Source organism: Geotrypetes seraphini, chromosome 4 (genome assembly GCF_902459505.1).
Source record: "Geotrypetes seraphini chromosome 4, aGeoSer1.1, whole genome shotgun sequence".
In the NCBI taxonomy this organism is placed as follows: domain Eukaryota; kingdom Metazoa; phylum Chordata; class Amphibia; order Gymnophiona; family Dermophiidae; genus Geotrypetes; species Geotrypetes seraphini.
Window position 1 is genome coordinate 177722359 of NC_047087.1, and position 24213 is coordinate 177746571.

Consider the following 24213-nt stretch of genomic DNA (forward strand, 5'->3'; position numbering starts at 1 on the left):
ATTTTGTTCTTTGCATTTTTGTGATTTCTGATGCAATTTTTTTGTATTATTACAGCTGATTCCCCTGACGAAGCTTGGAATAGTGAAACAGGGGCCCTGTCTGGAGTTTTGCTGAAGTGGTCCGTTAATGTTTTTGCTTGAAGATACTCGGACCTAGAGTGAATACCTCTTTGCATCAATAAGAATTCCCGCAGAATTCCCGCAGAATTCACCTGTTCGCCTTCCCCTCCCTAAAACTATGTCACCTCAAAAGGTTCTTCGACAAAACCTTCGCCTTCCAGGCAGCCAAACTGAACCCATAGCTAGCCCAAATCACACTCGATGTCTCCACCTACCTCCACTTCAGAAAACAACTCAAAACCCACCTATTCTCCGAACAGAACCCTTAATACCCCTCTCCTGCCTCCCTCACCCCATCCACCATTGATCTGATCTCCATCCTCTCCTTCTTATTGTACATTCCTAACCTGTTAACTTAAATGACCTGTACATTCCTTTCCTGATAATTTCAACGACTTCATTGTTTGTAATTTTGATTAATTGATGTGAACCGCCTAGAACTCCCTGGGTATGGCGGTATACAAAATAAAGTTATTATTATTATTTGTGATATTCTGCCCCCAGAACAAGTGGAAGAAAATTTCTGCTACATATTAGTTTTTTGTTCTTTACTTTGCTTTGAGTTTTTTTGAAAAGTTTTGATACTATTTAAAGACTATTTAAAGATTATTTATTTATTATGACTCAAGCAATGTATGATAATTTAATATGGAGTTTTTGAGACCGAGGAAGTGTCTGCACCTCCAAAAGTTTTTTTGAAGCTGCTAAGTCCAGAGGATTACAACAGTTTTATATCCTGCTGAGGCGCTGAGGTCTTTTCTCCACTACCATAAAAGTGTCTGTGGTAGATTCCCTATTGTACTGTGATATCTGAATGCATGTTGTAAACTAGTAATATTAGGAGCATTCAATTTGACTATTTTTCAGAGATGGTACACAGACAGTTCTTAAACCAGTCCTTCCCAATCCTTTCCTGGGGATCCCACAATGGTTAGGTTTTCAAGATATCCACAGTGAACATCCATAGATAGATTTACATTAACCGGGGCTCTAGCACATGCAAATTAATCTCATACATATTTATTGTGGCCTCTGTACACCTGTGCAAGTTAAAAGAACAGCCAGGACCAAGATGGTAGAGGAGGAGGACACACTCTGATATGCAACTGTGGGGTCCCTAAACAGGCTGAGAAGCCCTGTTTTAGACATTATGGATTTGGGGGGTAGAATATTTCAGCATTCATTTTTAGAGAAAATGATAATTGAGTTCTGTGGGATAGTAATGGCATGAACTTACCTTCCAGTCTGTGTCCACAGCAGAAAGAAAGGTGTCTGTGCTCTCCTGCAAAGGACATAAAAAGGAAAAAAGCACAGAGATTAAATACAATATAGGTAAGAACTCTACTGTAGTAGAAATACCATTTCAATGTAACTTGTCAAAAATTATATAGTAACCTATGTATATCTTTCCTCTTGCCAATTTGCACCATGTAATCACTGACCGCCCAGTGATCTCTTCTTTATCTATACACTGTAATTCGCTGCAATCTCTTCTTTATTTGTACACTGTAATTCTCTGACTGTACAGCTTATCTTCACTGTGAACTGCCTAGAAGTCGCAAGATTATGGCGGTATAGAAAAATAAAGTTATTATTATTATTAAATGCTTTGGGAAGGAAGGCAGTGCTCATGAATGTGTTGAATGTGTTAATATAAATCCTCAAAGATCCTTCATCCCCAGATCAGGGGTGGTATTAGGTAGGAAGCCAAATAGGACAATTGTCCCAGCCTTAAAAGGAGTCCCTATAAGCCTGCCAAATGACCAGATTAAGAGACACGGTCCTCCCCAGGCCTGAGTTAAGGAGGGGTTATGCATTTTAGGACCAATGGCAATAAGATATGTGGCAGGGTCCAGTCCGGGCACACTCACCCAAACAGCACACAACCATGAGCAATATAAAAGGTTTTATTCTTTTACATAAATTTTCAAAATTAAAGAGATATTAAATATATTACTTGTGTTAGACTATAGTCAATGAAAATACTCCCCAAGTTGAATAAAAAAGAATAAATAAAGTGCAAAGAGTGCTGTTAAAGTGCCAATAAATATTAATAAGATGCTCAGTCACCAACCGATATGTGCAAAAAGTACTAATAAAAGTACAAGCGCTGGTTGTAAATAGGGACCATCATAGCACTGGCACCAAGTCCCTTAACCTTCCATACACAGATGTTTATAATCAGTGAAATAAAGAAGAAAAAATCACTTATCTTTTCATATAAATAAGGAAGGCAGTAGAATAATATCCTCCCTTAAAAACCCCCATGTTCGAAACTCAAATAGCCTCCCTTCAACTCGAGTTTCGCATTAGTGTCGTCTTTGCACTTTATTTATTCTTTTTTATTCAACTTGTGGAGTATTTTCATTGGCTATATTCTTTTACATAACCTGAGCCCAGGGATTTCAACATAAATGTTCTCCACTTCTTTTATGGTCAGTCCTTGCTATAGTTCACAAATTATTCAGCAAAAGTTTTTGGCTTACCTTAGCCAAGCTACCAAGAACCTTCTCTTCTGAATAGTCTCTCTCTCCCAATTCCCCAGGGCTCCTTATCAACCTATAACTTGTGGAAGCCTCTTCCTCAGGACCTCCTCTCTCACAGGAGAAGTCTCTTGCTGCAGGACCTCCCTGAATGATTCTAGATTGGGCATATGAATCTTTTCCTGCCTGAGTCCCCATGACTAATGTGACCATACATCCAGTTTTGAATGGGACTGTCACATTTTTAATTAGCTTGTCCTGTTGTCCCGAAGCACAGCTTCGGGACACCGAAATGTCCGTTTTTTTAGCAACCCACTGAAGTGTTCTCCCTAGAGCAGAGGTGCCAAAATGAATCAACCCGCTTGTTTCCCTTTGACAACTAGAGGCAGCCTTTCTCAGCTTCCCCTCTCTCAAAGCACACCTCGACCAATGCCAGCAAAGCTTTTTCTCTTTCACATTCCCGTGAGAGCCCTACAGTGCTAGTACCTGGCAAGTTTGAGCCCCACAGGCACTCATAGTTTCGTCCTCGTGTCTGCAACAACCTTTGCGAGATCAGGGCAAAAGTACGAAGGCAACATGAGTTGATCGGCCAGGAACAAATCAGTTGTGTGCAGCGACTGCACAAGCCTCCCCCCCTCCCAACGTCAATTCTTATATCAGAGAGGAAGTACCGGGCCAGCCAATTGCTTCCTGGCCAGCCTGGAACTTCCTCTCTGACATCAGAATTGACGTGTGTTGGGGGGGGGAAAGGCTTGTGCAGTTGTTGTACGCACCTGCCTGTTGTTTGGAGAAATCAGTGGTGACTTGGGGGTGGGGCAGGGAGAGAAGAGAAAGAAAGACAGAAAGAAAGAAAGGGTGGGGCAGGGATAGAGAAAGAAAGAAAGGGGGCAGGGAGAGAGAAATAAAAAAGAAAGGGGGCAGGAAGAAAGAAATACAGAAAGAAAGGGGGCCAGAGAGAGAGAAAGAAAAACAGAAATAAAGAAAGAGGGGCAGGGAGAGAGAAAGACCAAAAGAAAGAAAGAGAAAGAAATGAAAGAAAGAAAGGATGCACAGTCAGATGGAAGTGCAACCAGAGACTCACCAGATAACAAAGGTAGGAAAAATGATTTTATTTTCAATTTAGTGATCAAAATGTGTCAGTTCTGAGAATTTATATCTGCTATCTATATTTTGCACAACCAGACATAGGAAAACTCACACCCCATTCACACACCCGCCAATCAAAGAAGTTAAACGGAAAAAACTATATGATGGTCTCCTAGCCACTCAAGCAGCAAAAATAGATAACCAAATCGTCAACTTTCTGATAACGACCCCAGATTACAAAACTTTCAGAAAAGAAATAAAGACATATATTTTTCAAAAAATCCCTGAAAAAGTCCTAACCTCTCAAGCTTCCTTCTTTCATCCCTCTAACCCCCCGAACCCCCCAAATCAACCTGCTCTACTCTTTTTTCCCCAAAAAGGACCAGAAATCTTTTTCTGAAACACCCTCTTTAACTCTTTTGTAATCTGCCTTGAACCGCAAGGTAATGGCGGAATAGAAATCCCTAATGTAATGTAATATAATATTTGTCTATTTTTCTATAGTTGTTACTGAGCTGATATTGCATATTTTAAAGTCATCTGCCTTGACCTCTTTGAAAAAACCTGAATATAAATGATAATTAATATTTTCTCTGCATACAGTGTGCTTTGTGTTTTTTTAAAATTTTATGGTTACCATTATGAATTGATAAGATATTGTGTATACATGAAAAATCCAGTGCCTGCATGGAACCACCATTTCCTATGATGTGAAGAAGGTTTGGCTAGATTATAAGGGATGTTGCAGTAATGCCCAGACCACCTTATGAGGTCATTCTAAGATGGGAATGGCCCTTCTTTCAAAACTGTCTTAGTGAATCAGAAGGTATAGTGGACCCTGAAAATAGTTCCGACTTGAAAAGTTGGAGAGAAGGGGAGAACCTAGGAAGTGATTTAGCCAGGTTGTTTCCTTTGGAAGATGACCTGATAGAGGCTCCCTCACAAAAGATCAAAAAGACTCAAGCTGAGAAGAGGGTAGACAAGGTTTCCTATTCTCAGGAACTATGAACTGGAGGGGACCTTACCTGGCACCTACGGATCCTGGAGGAGGTGTATAGGACATGCCCTAACCTGGGGAGGGAACAAAGGGCCAATCCCACCCTGTGTTATGTCTGGCAACAATTCCAGGTAATGGGGGGGGGGGGGGTCTCCTATACTATACGATGTGGGATTGATGAACATGTGGAGACTATGGGGCTCATAATTGAAAGGAAAAACGTCCAAAAACCGGCCTAAGTCAGCACTTGGATGAACATTTCCCCAAAACGTCCAAGTGCCGATACTAAAAACGGGTTTTGGACATATTTTTAAACAACCTAGGCCTTCATAATACCGCTAAAGGGGGTGTTTTGGGAGGAGTGTCGAGGGCGGGAGTGGGGCAGGACATGGGCCGGCTTAGACTTAGTCGTACAGCATGTATAACCGAAAGTTATACAGCCTAGGATCGACGGAACTTGGACGTTATGACTTATGACTTATGTAAAACCTACCTAAAGTCACCAGATAAGCACTGCAAACACATAAAACAGACCCCCACACACTACCCCAGTGATCACCGACCCCCCCACCCCCATAAAAATATTAATCACACCTTTAAAATTCAGCCTCCAGACCATCATCACCTGGCCGCCTGGCATAGGAAAGCCTAGTCGTCCAGCACAGAAGTGGCTTAAGCCGTCTTGGGGTGGGTTAGGGACCCATGGAGAGGAGGACCCATGGCCATAAGCCCCTGTAATCACTGCATTGATAATAAAACATGTGCACACCCCTATACACCCCCAAAACCCTTTTTACTGGCATATAAGTGGCTCCTGCAGCCATAAGGGCTATTGGGGTGGTAGATAAGTGGGTCTAGGGGATTCTAGAGGTGGTTTGGGGGGCTCACCATGACCTATAAGGGAGCTGTAGTGAAGAGAAGACATGGCACCCTTTTTGTGAAGTTCACAGCAGTGCCCTGTAAGGTACCCCACTATTTAGGTAGCATGTCTTGGTGTTCAGTCCATCACTTTGCAGACCACTCCCACATCTAATGAGGCTTGTTCTAGATGTTTTTGACTTGGACGAAAATTTGGACAGAAATGTGGTATAAAGATGGACGGTTTAGCGGCTTGGACATTCAGATCAGCAGGATGTATAATTAGACGATTTTCAAAACAAAAAAAAATTTGGATGTATTTTTCAAAAATGTGTCCTAGGCTGTTTTTTAGTTTGGACGACTTGCGACTTAGACACAAATGGACTTAGACGTCCCTTTCGATTATGCCCCTCCACATGAACAACGTATATGTATTCAAAAAAGCCAAACATACCCACTAGATGGTGCTGAATTTTAATTGCTACAGCGCCATCTTCTTTGATTGAGATGCATTTATTACTTTTCAGACTTTTACAATTTTTTAAGTGTTTATGTTGTTCCCGTTACTTAATTTGTATACATTATGTTGTTCATTAAGCCTTTTTATATCAGTCTATGCTGAGATATTTTTGCATTGATGCACAATTTGTATTGGTTTTTATTAATGTCCATTATGTTGTTGATCATATTAATGTTGATTATATTCATGCTATTTCATTATTTATCTTATGTAATTTTTAAGTATGTATTTTTGTTTTCTCTTTTGCATTTTTATACTTTTGTATTTATGCAGTATCCAACTGGAGGCCAAAATACAGACCGTGTTGGGTCACTAAAGACAGAGGACATTATATTTATACATCTATGTATTTATACATGTGTTCAGTTTTTAATTGAGTTTACATTAATAAACTTGATTCCAAGGTTGGCGTTTTCTTTGCTGGAAGAGGTTAAACGTATTGAATATAAAGAAGCCTGACAAAATCCTATAGGGTTGGAGGGAAAATTGGCTTTACGTAGAAAATAGATTTTGCAGAACTTCTTGCCAAGTCTGTCACTTCTGGAGTTCTGATCTAAACAAAAGTGAGAAGTAAACATATGGATTAAGGGCCAAATAGCTGCTTTGCAGATTTCTTCAATAGATGCAGAGTGAAAATGATCCACCAAGGTAGCCATAGCCCATACATTGTGGGCTGTTACACAGTTTTGTAGCATCAACCCAGCTTGAGTAAATGAAAAGGAGATACAGTCCAGTAGCCAAGTGAATATAGTTCCTTTGGATACAGCAACTTCTAAGCCTATTAGGATCAAAGGTGAGAAAGATCTGGGCGTACTTCCTATGTGGCTTAATGCAGTCCAGGTAATATGCCAGAGCACACTTGCAGTCTAAGGTGTGAAGGGCTGCTTCTCTAGGGTGAGAATGTGGCTTTGGAAAGAAAACAAGCAAAATGATGTATTGGTTGAGGTGGAATTTTGAAACTACTTTAGGGAGGCATTTTGGATGTGTTCAAAGGACTACCCTATTGTGATAGAACCTTGTGTATGGAGGATCCGATACAATGGCTTGAAGTTCACTCGCCTGGCATGCAGACATGAGGGTTATGAGAAAATGACTTTCCAAATGAGTAGTTTGAGAAAACAAGATGTAAGTGGCTCAAAAGATTGCATGAGAGCAGAGAGAACCACATTAAGATCATAAGCCACAGGAGAAAGTTTGATAGGTGGTTTTGTGTGGAATAAAGCTTCTTGATCAGGTGGGAGTGAAATGGACTGAGCACTGAGAGAAACCAAATTGTTTTTTTAGACCAGAATTAGAGAGGTAGAGAAGGTAGTGAAGGATAGACAGAAATGGACATGAAGTGGAGACCACAGAATGCAATGGAAACCAGGAAGAAAATTGTGACCACTTGAAGCAATAACAGAGCAGAGTGGAAGGTTTCCTAGATTCTTCAATGAGAGCAGATACTACAGTTGAGAGAGAGAAAGCATTTATCTATTCAGTGAAAGAAACCCTGCTGCTTGTGCTAATGAGTGAAGGTTGGGATGAAGTAGGGACCTTTCATTCTAAGTGAGCAATGTTGGAATTGGTTGCATTTTCCATGGTTTTCTGGTTGAGAGCTCTAGGAAAAGTGGAAACCAAAAGGGCTGAAATGAGGATCAAGGTACTCCGATCCTGCCTAAGTTTGAGTAGAGTTTTCCCTATGAGAGGGATTGGAGGAAATATGTAGAGGAACTTGTCTCCCCAGTGAAGTAAAAAAGGCATCTGATGCCATGCTATTGGGGGCAAAGAGTCTGGAACAGAATTGTGGAGGTTTGTTGTTCTGAGAGGAAGTAAAATGATCTATGTCCGTTGTTCCTCTTCGAGAGAATATCAGATGTAAGACTTGTACTGAGAGACCAGCAGGAAGTTACATCAGAAGGAGGGATTTAGTGGTAAGAAGGTTCCGGTTGGAGCAGCCCTGCCTACAGGAAGCTTCGAAGAGGCTGGTAGGCCCGCCCCAGGAGCCGTAAAGGGACTGACACAGCACAGGAGAGTCACAGGTTTGTTGGGGTTTTTTTGCTGCCGGCAATCGGAAGGGAGTGAGTGTCACGATCACAAAAGGGGGCTCTGGATGTGTGATCGTGAAGAGGGCTGCTGACCAGGAGAGATGGGAAGGGAAGCAACATGGCAGACTCTTTACTGTGGGGACATGGCCATTCACCGCTCCATGGCCTTGTTCCCGTACCCATAGCAACAAGTCTTTTTTCCTACCTGTTCCTGACGTACAGTGAGAGATTGGAGAAACTGGGCCTCTTCTCCCTTGAAAAGAGGAGACTGAGAGGAAACATGATCGAAACATTCAAAATACTGAAGGGAATAGACTTAGTAGATAAAAACAGACTGTTCACACTCTCCAAGGTAGGGAGAATGAGAGGGCACTCTCTAAAGTTGAAAGGGGATAGATTCCATACAAACGTAAGGAAGTTCTTCTTCACCCAGAGAGTGGTGGAGAGCTGGAATGCTCTTCCGGAGTCTGTTGTAGGGGAAAACACCTTCTAGGCTTTCAAGACTAAGCTGGACAACTTCCTGCTAAACTGGGACGTTCACAGGTGAGGCTGGACTCATTTTAGAGCACTGGTCTTTGACCTGGGGGCCCCACATGAGCGGACTGCTGGGCATGATGGACCACTGGTCTGACCCAGCAGCGGCAATTCTTATGTTCTTACCCGCGCCTAGCAATGGGTAACAGTCACAGTGTCACTCTCTACTTCAAACATCATATTGATGAATTTGGGGGGAAACCCCTGTCCAAGATGTCCAAATGGTCCCTGCAGATGCTCATGAGCTCTTTTCTGTGGTTTTGTGGCAGCAGCCCTGTTGCGCTTTGTTGGGGATGCACTTGTGCTGCTCCCCTGCTCAATCCTGGACTTTTTACATGGCTCTCACACTATCTGGGTACTAACAATCCTCGAGGGACTATAGGAGGCTAAGCCAGTGGCTCTCCCCCCACCACACACACACACATGCCATGCAGCACGTGGGACATGGACGATCCTTAGACAGCTATCCAGTGCAAATCTAGCATGAATCTAAAGTATCTTGGCCTGAGGAGTCCATCACACTGTTTTTGATCAAAATCAAGGTGTTTTGAGGCAGATAGAGGCTTTTAATTTCAAATCGGCAAATCCAAGATGGCTGCCACAGCAGCAATTTTAGCACCGTGCCTGGGGGAGCTATACTGGGGACCAGAAACTAGCGATTATGGGATTTTAGATGTGGGGGACCCTGGTTCTAACCTCAAAATACAAAAAACCTGCTTTTAACACCCCCACTCCACTTATTTTGTTTTTCAAGCTGTCAGCCTGCAACTCACTGTGCCATGCTATGTGCTGAGAGCTGCTTGTGCTGAAGCTGTAGACAACTTACAAGGAAAATTTCTACCTTAACAAGCCTAGAATTTGGACTGCTTGTCTCTTCAAACTGCCTCTTGGGCCTCAACAAACTGGCCGGAGACCTCAACTCCCACCAGAACCTTGCACCCGCAGATGGGGGAGGAAAGCAATCAGCCCCAATCCTGGAAAAACCATCACGGAGCCACTCAACCTGAGCTCAGGCCCACTGTAGAGCCTTGGGGGGAGCCTTGCTCCTAAGGGACCAGTCCCTGGGTCCCCAAACTGTTAGTGCAGGCTGTCCAAGTGGGTGCACTGCAAAGCAGTCTGCCCCTTAGAAGCAGACCCTTGATCTTAGACTCTGTGCTCTCCCGCAGTCAGAAATGTCCCAAGATTGGGAGCTTCTGCAGCACCAAAAAAGCCTCGCAAACAGTAAGCAAAAAAACTAATTTAATTGAAATATAAACATGAGCAGAAAAGACAGGCTCCGACTATCTCTCTTGAAGAGAGACAACTGAGGAATTGGAGGACAGCCCAGATGGATGGGAGCAAAAGAATGCTAATGAAGCTTTCTACAAGAATTCTTGCGAGAAGGGGTTGACTACCCACCAGTTTAGGAATAATGTGTCTGTCGCACTAGAAATGGCTTTTGGAAATTGCTTTTATACTATAATTTAATTCTTAAAAGTATGATGTGCATTTTTACAGGATTGTTTTTAGCATGAATGATTTGGGGAGTAATCATAATAGTTAATTTCTAAACCTGCTATTCACCCCATAGACAATTTTTTATGTAGGCCTAAAGGACAGAGGGTAAATAGTGACTGTAGGGAGCTAAAGGAAGCAGAGAAGATGGTTATTTTGTTCAGAACTGAACTTGCATTTACTATTCATATGCTTCCATTTAAAAAAATAATAATAATATGCCTTGAAGAAGCAATAGTGTTTTATCATAGCCAGAGCAAGTGAGACAAACAGATTAAACACAAGTTTAGTTTGGAATTCATCATCATGCAAAGACTTCTAATCAGGCTTGGACCATGGAAACAAGACACTGAATTACAAAGTACATTAGCACCCTCTGGTGATAAGAACTATTAATACACATTAACACTATACAGAGACTAAAATAGGCTTTTATAGAAAGTTGTCAAAATTCCAAAGTGTTACATGAACCAACCAGATTTCTTCAAATCATTAAACAGAACCCAAGATTTCACTAACAAAATATAATCTCTCCACCATAGCACCAATACTCTCTTCAACAGAGCTAGATGAGACTGTAAATGTAAAAGAGGTCAAGCACTAAGAGAAGAAAACAATTACTAATGAGGTAATCCCTGCAAAATATAGAATTGTGCAGATGAGTGGCACCTCCAGCCATCAAAAACGCTACCCTGATTTTATCTGCTGATTATTTTATCTGCTAAGCTAAATGGGCACTACTCTAAATAACAGATGCTGCCCAGTTAACTTCCAGGTAACTGCACATACCTGAAATTGAATGTCTGGATTCAGTCTTGCCCATGGCAGTCTGAAACTTAAAAACCACTCAATGTCACAGACAGCAAAGATACTTACCTGTTGCAGGTGTTCTCTGAGAACAGAAGCATAGAAATATGATGGCAGATAAAGGCCAAATGGCCCATACAGTCTGCCCATACACAGTATATACTATCTCCTTCTCTCCCTAAGAGATCCCACGTGCCTGTCCCACACTTTCTTGAATTCAGACACAGTCTGTCTCCACCACTTCTGCTGGGAGACTATTTCACACATCTACCACCCTTTCTGTATATAAAGTATTTCCTTAGATTACTCCTGAGCCTATCATCTCTTAACTTCATCCTATGCCCTCTCATTCCAGAGCTTCCTTTCAATCTGGAACTTTCTTTCATTTGAAAGAGATTTGCCTCATGTGCATTTATGCCACCTAGGTATTTAAATGTTTCTATCATATCTCTTCTCTCTCACCTATCCTATATATATTGTGACCTTTAAGTATGTCCCTATGCTCCTTATGATGAAGACCATGGATAATTTTAGTAGTCTTCCTCTGGATTGACACCATCCTGTTCATATCTTTTTTTAAAATGTATTTATTCATAAATTTTCAACAAATACAATATAGCAATAGCTGCATTAATAATATAAATTGCAAATGAATACATAACAACCTCAAAAGTTAACCATGTTTCAAGTTTATTAGTGTTTTGATTAATCGCTTAATCATACTTCAAAGCGATGAACATAAATAATAAACATTAAAATTACAGTATTAAGGAGTAATACAATACTTAACATAAATTTAAAATTAAACAGGACTATTAACAAACTTTACAGACAAGAAAAAGGGGAAAAAGGGAATTGAACTACAAAATATTAAAAATAGAATAGTCAGGGAAAAAACACAAGGTAGGGGATGTAAAATTCCATAATCAAAATCAACTCAATAACTAAATCCAAGACGGAAAACTATCAATCAAAAGCAACTCAATGAGTACAATATGTGTCATATCTTTTTTGAAGGTACAGTCTCCAGAATTGTACATAATATTCTAAATGAGGTCTCACCAGAGTCTTATACATTACTCCTAAGTGTACTACCTCGCAACCTCTATTTATGCCCTCTAGTTTTACCATTTTCCTTTCTCTGAAAAAGATTTGGTTCTTTCAAATATTAAACATCTGTATCACCGGATACAACTTCTAGCTGGTGTGCTCTTGTCTAAAAAAGATGCAGCTGACAGAATCTTGTTAGCGTATAAGGCCGCCTTAACTAATGTAGACTCGACATTTCCTGATAGATGGGAGGATTCGTCTTTGATCCCCATTTGGAGAAATGAACGTCTCAAGATATTACACTCTACTATGTCTTGGACAGAATGGCAAAATTGTGATATTTGGTCTATACAAGATCTCATGACATCAAATAATTGGACACCTTTTCAAACTCTCTCAGATAACACAGGCTTATCTAAGTCCCAGCATTACAAATGGCTGCAACTAGTGCACTTCATTAGAAGCTCCATACCTACAATTCATGCCCGTACTACTGAGTCTGGATTGAGGAGTTTCCTACATGTGTCAGCTGGAGTATCTTCTTCTGCGTCTATGTGGTATAAACTTATGCAAAGAGCGGCCTTTTCGGGCCCTTTGGAGCTGGAACTAAAATGGTCATATAAGCTAAACCTGCCTTCGGATGCCATTGATTGGGAGGCGGTCTGGAAGACTTTCTTCAAGTCTATTCGCTCTGCCTCACTTCTACAATCTATTTTCTTTGTGCTACACAGAGCTGTATGGACTCCAACACTATCTCACAAAATCGACACGAAATCCTCTTGCTGGTCCTGTAACACATACGAAGGAACTTTGGAACATTTACTCTTTTTCTGCTCACAAGTTCAGCCCTTTTGGCATAGAGTTTGGAACACTGTATGTGACATCATGCATATTAATGATGTTTTGTCACTCCCCACTCTCATTGGCATGGGCCAAGCCTTAAGGTCTCCCCTTTCTAGAACCTCGGAACGTCTCTACACCATAATGGTTGCACTAGCCTTCCAGACAGTTCTATACTGTTGGAAAGATCTTACCAAAGTGGACTACCACATGTGGTGGAATGCCTTATGCCTCATGGGCAAATATGAAAAAATACTTGCTGAACAGTCTTGCTCATTACCTAGATATTATGATGTATGGGAACCTTTACTTGACTATTGTTCTGCTTGACCTTTTGTGAAATGTAATGCATTCTGTATTATATATTCAGCATGTTTTATATATTACTTAAACTAGGATATATGAAGGATGTCTTTTTTCTTTACTCTCTTGTATGCACATGTGTATGATACCTGTTCCACTTTCCTGTTTTCATGTACATCACTTCTCGACTGCCATTGTTTTATATTTTAAAACAATAAAAAAGTTGAATTAAAAAAAAACATCTGTATCATATCACCCATATCCAGGGCAGGATTAATTCTTCGAGGGCCCCTAGGCACGCAAGTAAACTGGGCCCCCCCCCTGGGGCTTGCACCGCCCATGCCCATGCCCCGCCCCACCCACACCCCGCTCCCTTATTTGTTTTCTTATTTACTTTTTTATTTTCACTTATATTTATTTTTTTAAAATTCAAAATAAACAAAGATTAGCATACCAGTGCACAGTTTTTCTTCTATGCAACCCCCAAACATCTCTGAACAAATCCCCCTTCCTTCCCTTCCCACCTACTTACCCAGGACATTAACTCTGAACCCTTTCAATCCTATATAATAAAACCCTAGCCGCGCATGCACACTTACCTGCGTGCTTCCGTGATCTCTGATTTGTGATCAGTAGGTCCGTGGCCAGCAGGAGTGTGGATGCGGCGGCCAGGCAACTCGGAGACACACAGCACAGCCGGCGATTCCCCCCCCCTCCCGCCCTCACTCACTGCCAAAACCACCACCGCCAAAGCCTCCTCCTTCTACCCAGCTCACCTGCGTTTAAATTAAGAGAAAAGTGCTGCACCGCGCTAACGCTGGCCTCTCCGTCTTCTGTCCACTGTGGTCCGCCCTCTCTGACTACTTCCTGTTTCCGCTAGGGTTGGCCGCAGTGGATAGAAGATGCCAAAGCCAGAGGTAGCGCAGTGCAGCGCTTTTCTATCAATTTCAACTCAGCAGCTGGGAAGGGGGGGGGAAATGCTGCTTCTGCACAGGGAAGGCAGGGAAATGCTGCTGCTGCACAGGGAAGGGTGGGAAATGCTGCTGCTGCACAGGGAAGTGTGTGTGTGTGGGGTGGGAAATTCTGCTGCACAGTGAAGGCAGGGAAATGCTGCTCTGTGTGGGGGGGCAGGACCGCGGGAAGGGGGGGTAAGGGAAATGCTACTGCTTCACAGGGAAGTGGTATGGGGGGAGCAAAAGCTGCTTCTGTGGCTGCTCCACAGGGAAGAGGGGGGATCAAAATGCTGCTGTACAGGGAAGTAGGGTGGGGGAAATGCTGCTGCACATCGGGAGGGAATGCTGCTGTGGCTGCTGCATAGGGAAGTGGGGGGGGGGGGGAAGAAAGACAGACAACTAGCACCCATTAATGTAACAGGCTAAAATACTAGTTACAGTATATAGCTGTTATGGTATCCTGTCCTAACCTGAGGAAAGGGGTTTAGTCCAAAAAAAAGATTGCCTTATTTCCATTTCCTATTTATAAACTTTTATCAATACAGTTACAATACTACTTGACTCTAAGTAAAGCAACAAAAAAATCTTTCTACCTTTTGTCATTTCTGCTTTAATCATCTTCTCTTTGCTCTCTTCTTTCTGTACAGCGTTTGTCCTCTCTCCCTTCTATGCAACATCTGCCCTCTCTTTGCCCCTTCCACCCAGCTTTTGCCCTCTCTCTCTACCCCTTCCATCTACTGTCCACTCTCTCTTTGCCCCTTCCATCCACTGTCCACCCTCTTTGCCCTTTCCATCTACTGTCCACTCTCTCTTCCATATGGATCTTCCCTCTTTCTATGTCCCTTCAATAAACTATATCCTGTGCCCCTTCTCTCCTTTGTACATGATTCATTTAAGCTTCAGCCCCTCTCCATTTTTCTGTATACACCCCCTCCCCTATGTTCTGGTATCTTTCTCTTCTCCTTTCCTTCCTCCTTCCCATTCCATCCCATGGTCTAGCATCTCTATCTCCTTTCCTTCCCTCCCCCATGCCCTGGCATCTCCCTCCATGCTCTGGCACCGCCTCTCCTTCTGGTCTGGCATTTGTCTCCTTAGTTTCCCTTCCCTTCCCCCATGCCCTGGCATCTCTCTCCTCTCCTTCCATCTCCCCCTCCATTATCTGGCATCTCCTCTTCTTCCTTTCTCTCCCTCCTTTCTTCCTTTTTCCTGGTCTGGCATCTGTCTCCTTCCCTCCCCCCCCTTGCCCTGACATCTATCCCTCCCCCTCCATGGTCTGGTATCTCCTTCCCTTCTTTCCTTTTCCTCCCTCCCATGGATTTGGCATCTCTCGTTCCTCCGCTCTCCCTTCCTTGGTCTTCCTTCGCCCCTCTCTCTCCCCAATTGGGTGCAACAGCAGCATTTCTCTTCCCACGATGACTCAATTTAAAGTTTACTCTTGCTGCTGCTGGTTAAGGAAAGCAGCAGTGGCAAAATAGAGAAGGTGGTTCCGGATTGTGACAAACCCAGGTCCATTTTGGGTCTTTCCCATAATAAACCCGAATCCGTTCCAGGTTTTGCCCCAGTGAGCAGGAGAATACCCAAGGCACCTAGATGCAGGAGAGCTGATCAGGTGACCGACCAATTAATTGATCAAGCTAACTCCTGCTCCATTAGTGAGATGGAGTTAGAAGAAACAGGGCAGGATAGGTTGGGGAAAAAAAGTTACACTCTATGCAGACCCTATCCTGCCACTGTCAAAAATCTCAGGCAATTTGAACAGCCAGTTAGAACCAGGGCTAGAGAGAAGCCTGCCTTGGAAAGCAGGAAACAAGCCAGCATGTGGAAAACCCTTCCCCCACCTTCTCAGAAGGGGAGTGGTTTTCCACCGGATATAATGAGCCTGCTGAGAACAGAGAGGGAGAAGCAGCCAAGGGAATCTAGACACACGGGCCATCTTGGAGAGAAGCACTCAGGAGAGTGGGAAGCTGGAGAAAGCCAGAATGTCTCAGACTGGCCTATGATAGAGGCAAATGATTTGTCTCATACCAGGAAGCCTTGGGAACAGCCAGAGGAAGAAGCGATGGAGACACAGGCAAGTCAGATTGACCCTGAAGCCCAGCCAGTGCCCATGGAAATCCAGTAAGTTTTAAACTTGGATTTTTCTGGCTGCTTATTCCTCTGTGCTGCCAATGATTCTGAAGTTTATGTGAATCAGATTTAGCAAATCTCCATGAAAGCCTAATATAGAGGTTTTTCTTTAAAGCCCTGAAGAATATAAAAGTGTATGGGTGTTTGTATTTCTTGGCTGGTTGCCAAGCTGAACCAGGACGTTGCCTTGTTTCTCAGCTGTGGCTAATTCTAAGTGCAGCGTTGCAGAGAAGAGAAATGTAAGCATGCTGCTGAGGGCTAGTGCAGTATCAAGGATTTTTGAACATAAAATGAACTGCTTGGATAAAAGAATATTTGTTTAAACACTGCTGCTCTGGTGAAGAGAACCGAGACTCATATGATTAGAAGCCCAAAAGCAGAGACTGTATGTAATGCAATGTTATTCAAGTTTTGCCTTCTGGAATGTCTTATGATGGACCTTTTTTTGTTTTGAAACCATGTACTATGACTGCATACTGAACTACAAGGTTGAAACCTGAGTTGTTTTGAGTTATGTTACCACGGCTGGAATAAAGCTATTTTTGTTTTGGACATTCTGTCTGGAATCTTGATACCTTATTTGCATGCCTAAAAGTAAGAGCTGGAGGATCCCTTTGTAGTAGGGGACATGCTGGATGGAAGTCTTAGTCACTTCCCTGAGACTTGCAGCGTCTGCAGGAACACGGGGTGTGTCAGGATCTAGAGGGCTGGCTGTGCACCCCCTTAGGGCATGCACCTGGGGCAGTCCATCCCCCCTCCTGCACACACCCCTCCTTGGTACGCCACTTAATGATTGGCAACTAAAATTCAATGTAAAGAAATGCAGAGTGAGCATTTGGGGAGTAGAAATCTGAGGGAACTGTATGTGCTGGGAGGTGAAAGGCTGAAATGCACAGACAGGGAGAGGGATCTTGGGGCAATAGTGCCTAAGGACTGAAGGTGATGAAATAGTGTGACAAGACGGTGGTTGTAGCCAGAAGGATGTTAGGCAGTATAGAAAAAGGCATAACCAGCAGAAGAAAATAAGGGTTGATACCCCTGTACAAGTAATTGTTGAGGTCCCACTTGGAATATTGTGTTCAGTTTTGGAGGCCTTATCTGGCTAAGGATATAAAAAGACTTTAAGCGGTCCAGAGGAAGACAATGAAAATGGTAGGGTGTTTGAGCCAAAAGATGTATAAGAAGAGTCTGGAAGACCTGAATATGTATACACTAGAGGAGAGGAAGGCTATGGGCAGGGCCGAATTACCCAATAGGCCAACTAGGCATGTGCCTAGGGCCCGAAATAGTCAGGGGGGCCCGTTGAAGGACTTACCATGCCATTTTTTCAGACAGCAACAGGCCTCCCCCTCTTCCCTCCCTGCATGGCAAGGGCCCCCACCCGACAACGACAACAACGCCAGCCCCCCCAAAGCAACGGGCCCCCAGAAGAGCCCAGAATAGGTTACAGGATTATATACACAACTAGTCTTTAAGCCCGTTACATTAACGGGTGCTAGAATAGATGTATGTGTCTGTCTTTCTTTCTTTCTCTCTCTCCCCTTGGCCGCTGTCTGTCTGTCTATGTTTATTTATTTTTCTCTCCTTGGACACTGGCTGTCTCTCCTTAGACGCTGGCTGTCTCTCCTTGGACACTGCCTGAATGTCTTCCTTTCTGTCTGTCTCACTGGCCCTCTGTGTGTCATTCTTTGTGTCTATATCCTTGTGTCATTCCCCCGCCCCCCCCCCAGAGCAAAGCTGTCTGCCCCCAGCATACCCCTTTCCCTCTCCCTGACCCCCTTGTGTCTTTCCCCCTCCCCCCTGAGCAAAGCTGTCTACCCCCCAGCACACCTCTGCAACAAAAGCATCCCCCTGTACCTGCAGCACTGGCATGACACCCTTCAGCCAATCGTGAGTGCTCAGAGCGCGACAGGGAGCGGGGCCTGCAGCTTCTTCGGCATCGGTGAGGAAGGAGAGGTTGGCCCAACTCTCGGCAGGGGCTTTGGGGACAGTCTTCTGTGGCTCGAAGCCCTCCTCCCAGCAGCACTCCGTACTGCCTTCCTCCCGCCGCCCAGAATAGATGTCTGTATGTCTGGGTTTTTTTTATTTGTCTCTCTCTCCTTGGACACTGTCTGTGTCATTCTTTGTGTCTGTCTCTCCCTGGTCCCCTGTCTGTCCGTCTTTCTTTCTGTCTGTCTCCCTGGCCCCCCTGCTTGCCAAAGCAGCCCCCTTTCCCTCTCCCCCTGTTCTGCAATGCCTACCTGCTCCGTGGCCCCCTTCTGTTCCTCCCCCACCTGATTGCTGTCTGCCCTCAGCACACCCCTCCCCCCAAAGCAGCCTCCTTTCCCTCTCCCCCTGTTCTGCAATGCCTACCTGCTCCATGGCCCCTTTCTGTTTCCCCCCCCCCATGATTGCTATCTGCACTCAGCACAACCCTCCCACCAAAACAGCCCCCTTTCCTGCCTGCTCCGTGGCCCTTCTTTTTCCTCTTCCCCTCCAGTTCTTCCCCTCCCTCCAGTCACCGCTGCCATTCCTATTTAAAACGGCCTGCTGAGGTTCGCGGCCGGCTGTAGCGAACCTCACAGGCCGCTGTTCACCTCAGTAGCATGTTCCCTCTGATGCGATCGCGTCAGAGGGAACGTGCTACCATGTGGAAAGCGGCCTGCGAGGTTCGCTACAGCTGGCCGCGAACCTAAGCAGGCCGTTTTAAATAGGAATGGCAGCGGTGACTGGAGGGAGGGGAAGAACAGGAGCGGTAGCGGTTGTTGCGGGAGAGGGGGAGTTGGCGACGTGCAGGCCGCTGTGAACAGGAGCGGCAGCGGCGGTAGGACCATGAGCCCTCCTCCCATCTGCTGCCAGAGCCGCTCCTGTCGCCCGATGCAGCTAACTGGCGCATACGCCTCAAGCCGCGGTCAAGGCTGGGGACTCGCGCATGCGCACTCCTTCAGCCACAGACCTACACGCACGGAACACGCAAATAGGAGTGCGCATGCGCGGCTAGCTCTTTATTATATTAGATGAGAGTTAACAATTCACAAATTTTGCAGACATGTAACAATTAGCAGTTGCAAGTTTACATACACAATAAGATTTGACAGTCTTGCAATTAGTTGAGAGTCAACATGGTAACTGTGAGTGATTATAAACAGGAAAGGATGTGTGACTTCTGCTATTATTAGCAATTTCTTGTGGATACCATGTCATGGTTTAATAGTTGCTCAAGACTGAGGAGATTAGGATTGCCAACTGTTTGGATTTTTTTAGGATTCTAAAAATGTGTATACTCCCTGTCTAAAAGCCAGAAAGAGGGCTAAGTGTGTGCAAAATGAATTTTGACAAGTTCCCACAGTTTAAAGGATTTTGGTCACGGGATAGGATGAATGAAGGGTCTGGTCTGCTTTGGTTTACAGGATTACAGGTTGGGACAGACTATATGACTTTTCTGAAGTTTGGATGCGTTCAATTGTAATTTGTTTGTGGTCATTCAATCTTTGATTTCCGATAAGCAATGTTGTAGTTTTGTGATTTGAATGACTCTGTTCTTACCCAGTAGAAGTTAAAGTTGGATATCACCGGCAAAAGAGTGAATCTTGATGTCAAGTACTGGCCTACTGTACAGGTCAAAAAGCAGTGGTGATAGTAAGGCTCTCTCCCTCTCTTACCCCATCACTGAATCTATCTTTCCCTCCTTTCCTCACTTGAGTCCAACATCTCTTCCTTCTCCAACTCACTTCCCAGAGTCCAATATCTATCTTCAGGTGGCACTGTTGAAGGAGTGGTATCTTGCTGCCTGCCAGCCTACCTGCTAGTCGGCTCTCTCTGCTGCACCCCTTCTGGGCATCTAATCCTTTCACCCTTCCCCCCAATCAGCATTTTTACCACCCCCCCTCCTGCATCTACCTTTAATTTGCTGTAATAGTTGTCAGGCAGCGGTAGCAGTTCAGAGCTACCCTACCGCCAGTCCCAGTGTCTTCTCTCTACTGTGGCCTGCCCCAGCAGAAATAGGAAGTTGTCAGAGAGGGCAGGCTACAGTGGAGAGAAGACGCCGGGACTGGCATCAGGGTAGCTCTGTGAATCGCTACCACTGCTTGGCTACTTTTACAGTAAATTAAAGGTGGATTGCAGGGGAGGGTAATGGGTAAAATGCCAATGTGTGTGGGGGGGGGGGGGGGGAGAAGGGTGAAAGGATTAGATGCCAGGAAGGAAGCTGCAGAGAGCTGACCAGCAGGTAGGTAGGCTGGCCAGCAGCAAGATGCCGCTCCTTCAAGAGTGTTGCCTGAGGCCTCAGTTGGCCTCATTATAGGGCCACCCCTGTCAGGAAGCATATGTTATAAGACTAGACAGGAAAACTGAGTCACATGACTACTTCTACAAATGTCTTCAGTTGCCTTTAAATGTTTAGTGTGACATATAGGTCATGTATCTTCCCAGCAAAACAGAAATGAGATGATGGGCATTCTCAGAAATATTTTCAGTAGAACAGAGACCCTGGTAATTTTAGCCTATCTAGCACCAATATATGCAGAGAGAGGTGAGAGGTACAGAAAAGGCAAGACATTACATCTAAGATCCAGAAAGTGGCTAGCAAGCACTGCCTTCCTTTAAGAATCTCTTGTGCATACTCAGTTTTCCCCTACACAGTTTTGGCTTACATTAGCATGGCATTTATCTTCCTACCCAGAAGGTACCAATGACAGAACTTAATCATAACACCAGGAAAAAGTTCCCGGACTCTGTGCCTCACCAGTTCAGTGTCTTGTCCTCGAAGCAGGGGCTTCTCTTCTGTGAATCGCAGTTCATGCATCCCTGCCATCATCACTTCCTGCAGCAATAGTCCTGTGCAAACAAAAAAGGAACAATCAGGATTTAGCTATGCAGACAGACCTCTTTACATCCCAGGCCATTTTTATGGCCCCAAATACTCGGTTTATATTCAAGTAAACACGGTAAACATCTAAACTGCCTGGAGACTGAGCCAGTAAGGATGCAGTTAGGGTTGGATTAAGGCATAACCAAACTAGGCATGTGACTCTGGTCAAAAGTTTTAAGGGAGGGGGGGCTGTCAGATATGCTCAGGTTTGAGGAGATTAGGATTGACAACTGTTTGGATTTTTTTCCAGCATTCTAAAAATGTGTATGCTCCCTGTCTGAAAGCCAGAAACAGGGCTAAGTGTGTGCAAAATTTTCAGAGTTTAGCCCACTAGGGGCTAGATTCACGAACCTGCCCGATCTGGGCCCGATTCAGGCAGGTCCAATGAATTCTCAAAGCCCCAATATGCCAATCGGGGTGATCGAAGGAACGCCCCCATCTGCCTGCCCGTATCACTCGATAGCAATCCCAGCGCATGCGCAGACCATCTGTAGATGGACTGCACATGCGCTGAACCTCCGGGCCCAGCAGATTTTTTTTTTTTTTTTTTCTTTTTTGAATAGGCGATCAAGAGGAAAATTTAAGTTTGTGCAATTTTGAAAAGCGGGATAAGTTTGAGTTTGGAAAAGAAGTTGAAAATAACATGTACACCATTTCCCAATGAATGGGAGACTTTTTGCAAATTATCCTCCCCCCTGTTTTATTTTATTTTACTTGTTTTGAACAGTTAATAATAATAACAGGGCTGTGTGCTGAAACCATGATTTGCTGACTTGATTTTGGAAAGACACATCTCCAAAACCCACGCAGGCTGATCTGCCTCTGCCAAAAGCCGGGTCCCAGATTCAAGACCCAGACTGTCCTTTTCTTTGCGGATGGCTAGGTACACACGGAACTGAGGAATGGGACTGTGCAGTACACAGGAGAGGAAATTCATTTAAGAAAGTTTAAAAAATTTTTTTTTACTTTTTAGCCCAGCGAGCCCGTGGTTTTAACCTGCTTAAACCTACGGGTTAAACCCACGGGTTCCCAGTGCGGGCAAGTGTGGGAGAGATTCAGGGAAGGGCAGGAGAAACCCAGGAACAAGCAGGGCGGCGATTCGTGGCAAGCAGGCAGGAGAGACTGGGCAGAGCAGGGCTTAAGGAGCTGGAGAGTCGGAAAGACGTTTTCGACTGGATTCCAGCAGTTGCTTTTTGGGTTGATCGGCCATCCCAGTCGGTTTTAAATTTTTGGTTGATGAATCGCGTCGCTGTCCAATTTGCATGCGTTTCTCCTCATTTGAATGCAATTATTTGAAGCGGATCGCAGGAGAGGTAAGTGAATCAGGCTGGACGTAAATTTGCTCATTAAGGGGTCACAAACCAATCTGTTTGCTTTGTGAATCTAGCCCTAAATCTCTAATGCTCCCCCCTTCCAATTAAGAAGCTGTGGTAGAATCTATTCAATGGGAAGGCTTCTAGCATAGTTGCCAGGTCCGCGGTTTTCTCACCCAATTGGGCTGCTTTGTAAAGCTGTTGTGGGAAATTTTGAGTAGCTGCGGGTTGCAGTTTTTTGGGCTTGTTATTTGGGCTGCATCATGGCACAGTATTCTCAAGTTAGCTCAGCATTCAGCAAATCAGTATTTAGTGAAGACCAGGAGCTCAGTATCCCACCAATGACAGCCCTTGTCCACCCTCTTCCCACAGCCAATCATAATCTGAGCATAACCTTCTCCTGAGCAGTCCCTATTAGAGAATGACACGGTGACGGTTTACCCGCAGCCACCGCATTTAAGCCGCGGGTCACCGCCGAAAACGGGGAAGAAAAATAGCAGTCGCTGCGGTGACGGGGACAAGGCCATTCACCGACCGCGGAAACGGTGAACAGGTTTGTCCCCGCGGGCCAATGTACCCCCTTCTAGGAACCGCTATTTCACCGTGCTCCTCATTTGTCATTTCAACCCTTCCTGCCAATCGCAGCAGAAGGGTACCCAACCCCTCCTGCCGGTCCTCCCAATGGCCTCCCCTAAGATCGCCGGCAGGAGGGTACCCAACCCCTCCTGCTGGACCCCCCCCCCCCAACGAACCCTCCCACCCCGGAACCCCCTTAGTCTTACTTTTCAAGTTGGACCGGACAGCTCCTCGCTCGTCTGGCCAGCAGGCCTGCCTCCGTCCAAATGAGGCGGGCCCGCCCCCCCCCTCCCCTCCCCTCCCCTGCCTCCCAATGGCCTCCCCTAGGATCGCCGGCAGGAGGGTACCCACCCCCCCCTGCTGGCCCCCCCCCCCCCCAACGAACCCTCCCACCCCGGAACCCCCTTAGTCTTACTTTTCAAGTTGGACCGGACAGCTCCTCGCTCGTCTGGCCAGCAGGCCTGCCTCCGTCCAAATGAGGCGGGCCCGCCCCTCCCCTCCCCTGCCTAACCCACAGGATCCTAGGGCCTGATTGGCCCAAGCACCTAAGGCCCCTCCTATAGCGGGAGTGGCTTTAGGTGCCTAGACCAATCAGGCCCTAGGATCCTGTGGGTTGGGCAGGGTAGGGGCGGGCCCGCCTCATTTGGACGGAGGCAGGCCTGCTGGCCAGACGAGCGAGGAGCTTTCCGGTCCAACTTGAAAAGTAAGACTAAGGGGGTTCCGGGGTGGGAGGGTTCGTTGGGGGGGGGGGTCCAGCAGGAGGGGTTGGGTACCCTCCTGCCGGCGATCTTAGGGGAGGCCATTGGGAGGCAGGGGAGGGGAGGGGAGGGGCGGGCCCGCCTCATTTGGACGGAGGCAGGCCTGCTGGCCAGACGAGCGAGGAGCTGTCCGGTCCAACTTGAAAAGTAAGACTAAGGGGGTTCCGGGGTGGGAGGGTTCGTTGGGGGGGGGTCCAGCAGGAGGGGTTGGGTACCCTCCTGCCGGCGATCTTAGGGGAGGCCATTGGGAGGACCGGCAGGAGGGGTTGGGTACCCTTCTGCTGCGATTGTCGGGAGTGCCGTTGGGGGGGTCTACAGGAGGGGTTGGGTGCCCTCCTGCCGTGATCGCTGGGGGGAGGGGAGACTTGCAGCCGTAGCCGCGGTCACTATGCTAATCACGGCAGCATTTAAAGTACATGTCGTGTTTGTTTTTGCATTGCTAGCCCCAGGGGTGGTGGAAGATTAGTGATTGAAAAACTGTATGAAAAATAACTATTTTAAATTTAGTGATCAAAATG

The 24213-nt window shown here is 45.3% G+C and overlaps 1 protein-coding gene across 5 annotated transcripts in view; it reads right to left on the minus strand.

The window, feature by feature from the left end:
- The window catches only part of NDRG4 (NDRG family member 4), a 336309-nt gene that overhangs the window by 219717 nt on the left and 92379 nt on the right, over positions 1-24213 (minus strand). For all 5 annotated transcript variants that reach the window (XM_033942604.1, XM_033942606.1, XM_033942605.1 and 2 more), the window contains exons 2-3: positions 20923-21014; positions 1358-1402 (exon numbers count right to left, since the gene is read on the minus strand). In XM_033942604.1, the coding sequence (XP_033798495.1) occupies positions 1358-1402; positions 20923-20994 (117 nt within the window). In that variant the 5' untranslated portion in view covers positions 20995-21014. The remainder of the gene's footprint in view (positions 1-1357; positions 1403-20922; positions 21015-24213) is intronic.